Genomic DNA, 2,244 nt, shown 5'->3' on the forward strand with positions numbered 1-2,244 from the left:
GGGCGGGTCTTGACGTGGGGGGGCAAAAGGGGCGTGACCCTCGAAAGAGCCTGGAGCATTGCCTAAAGGGAACTGCAGAGAGAGAGTGTTTTTCAGTAACGGAGCAGACCTGCCCCCCTCCCAAGAAAAGGGTGCAAAACATCAAAAAGGTAAATTTTGGAAAGAGGCTCTCTGGCAAATGGGAAATTCCAAGGGGAGGCACCCCATTCCCATAGAGTACCTATTTCTCTAACCTCCAAGGAAAGCACTGAATTGGAGTCAGGACAACTGAGTTTGCTGGCGCTGCCACTTGATGGCTGTGGTCATGAATAATCTCTTGGTATTGCTTAGCCTCAGTTTCCTCACCTATCAAGTGGTGTTGAGAGGAATACCTAACTTCACAGCATTGTGTGGGGAGTTACTCAAAAAATGGGTGTGAACATATTTTTAAACTGTAAAGTGCTGTTTCATTGTGTTATCATTCTTTTTTTCTTTCCAGAGACCCCCCCGGCCGCCCTCCTCCTTCCCTTGTTCCTGTGGCTGGGGGGGTACCACCTCCCTCCACCCTCCATACCATGGAGCCATCTCCTTTGTCTCCAAGTGGGGCAGCACTCCCTGTGCCTCTGTCGCTGGCCCCGCCCCCACTGCCCCTGCCTGCAGCTGCAGTGGTACACGTGTCCTTCCCGGAGGTAACCAGTGCCCTCCTGGAGTCCCTCAATCAGCAGCGACTACAGGGCCAGCTCTGCGATGTGTCCATCCGAGTGCAGGGCCGGGAGTTCAGAGCTCATCGTGCTGTCTTGGCTGCCTCCTCCCCTTACTTCCACGACCAGGTCCTACTCAAGGGCATGACCTCCATCTCGCTGCCCAGCGTCATGGACCCAGGCGCCTTCGAGACTGTCCTGGCTTCAGCTTACACTGGTCGCCTCAGCATGGCCGCGGCTGACATTGTCAACTTCCTCACAGTGGGTTCTGTGCTCCAAATGTGGCACATTGTGGATAAATGCACGGAACTCCTTCGCGAAGGCCGGGCCTCTGCCGCCACCACCGTGACCGCGGCTGCAGCCTCCTCAGTCACTGCCCCTGGTGCTGGGGTCCCCTCAGGGAGTGGGACCACTGTGGCCTCTGCCACCATGGGCTCTGTGCGCTCCCATGCCTCCAGTCGGGCCAGTGAGAATCAATCCCCCAGCAGCAGCAACTACTTCAGCCCCCGAGAGTCTGCTGATTTCTCATCTTCCTCCCAAGAGGTGTTTGCAGCTTCTGCAGTGGGCAGTGGGGAGCGTCGAGGAGGTGGCCCTGTATTCCCAGTCCCTGTGGTTGGCAGTGGGAGCGCTACCTCTGGGAAGCTGCTACTGGAGGCAGATGAGCTGTGCGATGACGGTGGGGACGGCAGGGGTTCGATGGTTCCTGGGGCGGCGCTCCGACGGCCCACCTATGCGCCCCCTAGCATCATGCCACAGAAGCACTGGATATACGTAAAGCGGGGTGGAAACTGCCCAGCATCAGCGCCCCTGGTTTCCCAAGACCAAGATCTGGAAGAGGAGGAGGAGGAAGACCTGGTTTTGACCTGTGAGGACGATGAAGAAGAGGAGCTAGGGGGAGGGTCGGGGGTCTCAGCGGGGGGAGGACCCGAGGCCACCCTTAGCATAAGTGATGTCCGGACCCTGACTGAGCCTCCAGGCAAGGGAGAGGAGCAGGTCAATTTCTGTGAGTCCTCCAATGACTTTGGCCCCTATGAGGGTGGGGGTCCTGGGGCAGAACTTGATGATTCAGGGAGGCCCACCCCTTCCTCCTATACCCCCTCCCTCCCATCACGGCCCCTGCTTCCTGTAGACGTGCAGGGCAACCAGATCCTAGTCTTCCCATCGCCTTCCTCCTCCTCACAGGCTCCAGGCCAGCCGCCAGGGAACCAAGCTGAACACGGGGCTGTGACTCTGAGGGGCACGTCCGCAGGGAGCCTGGGTGCCCCGGGTGGCGCTGGTGGGACCCCTGGAGGGACAGGCAGCGGGGACGGGAATAAGATCTTTCTGTGCCACTGCGGGAAGGCCTTCTCCCACAAGAGCATGCGAGATCGTCACGTGAACATGCACCTCAACCTGCGGCCCTTTGACTGCCCCGTGTGCAACAAAAAGTTCAAGATGAAGCACCACCTGACCGAGCACATGAAGACACACACAGGCCTCAAGCCCTACGAGTGCGGCGTCTGCGCCAAGAAGTTCATGTGGCGGGACAGCTTCATGCGCCACCGAGGACATTGTGAGCGCCGGC

At 58.8% G+C, this 2,244-nt stretch overlaps 1 protein-coding gene across 1 annotated transcript in view; it reads left to right on the top strand.

Moving 5' to 3' along the window:
* Positions 1-6: 6 nt before the first annotated feature.
* The window catches only part of ZBTB22 (zinc finger and BTB domain containing 22), a 3,099-nt gene continuing 861 nt past the window's right edge, over positions 7-2,244 (top strand). Inside the window, 3 exon segments of the mRNA XM_015567476.1 lie at positions 7-149; positions 479-2,239; positions 2,241-2,244. The exon segment at positions 2,241-2,244 is cut by the window's right edge and continues 861 nt beyond it. Of these exon segments, the coding sequence (XP_015422962.1) occupies positions 555-2,239; positions 2,241-2,244 (1,689 nt within the window). The 5' untranslated portion in view covers positions 7-149; positions 479-554.

The sequence above is a fragment of the Myotis davidii genome, unplaced genomic scaffold (assembly GCF_000327345.1).
Source record: "Myotis davidii unplaced genomic scaffold, ASM32734v1 scaffold4, whole genome shotgun sequence".
Taxonomy (NCBI): domain Eukaryota; kingdom Metazoa; phylum Chordata; class Mammalia; order Chiroptera; family Vespertilionidae; genus Myotis; species Myotis davidii.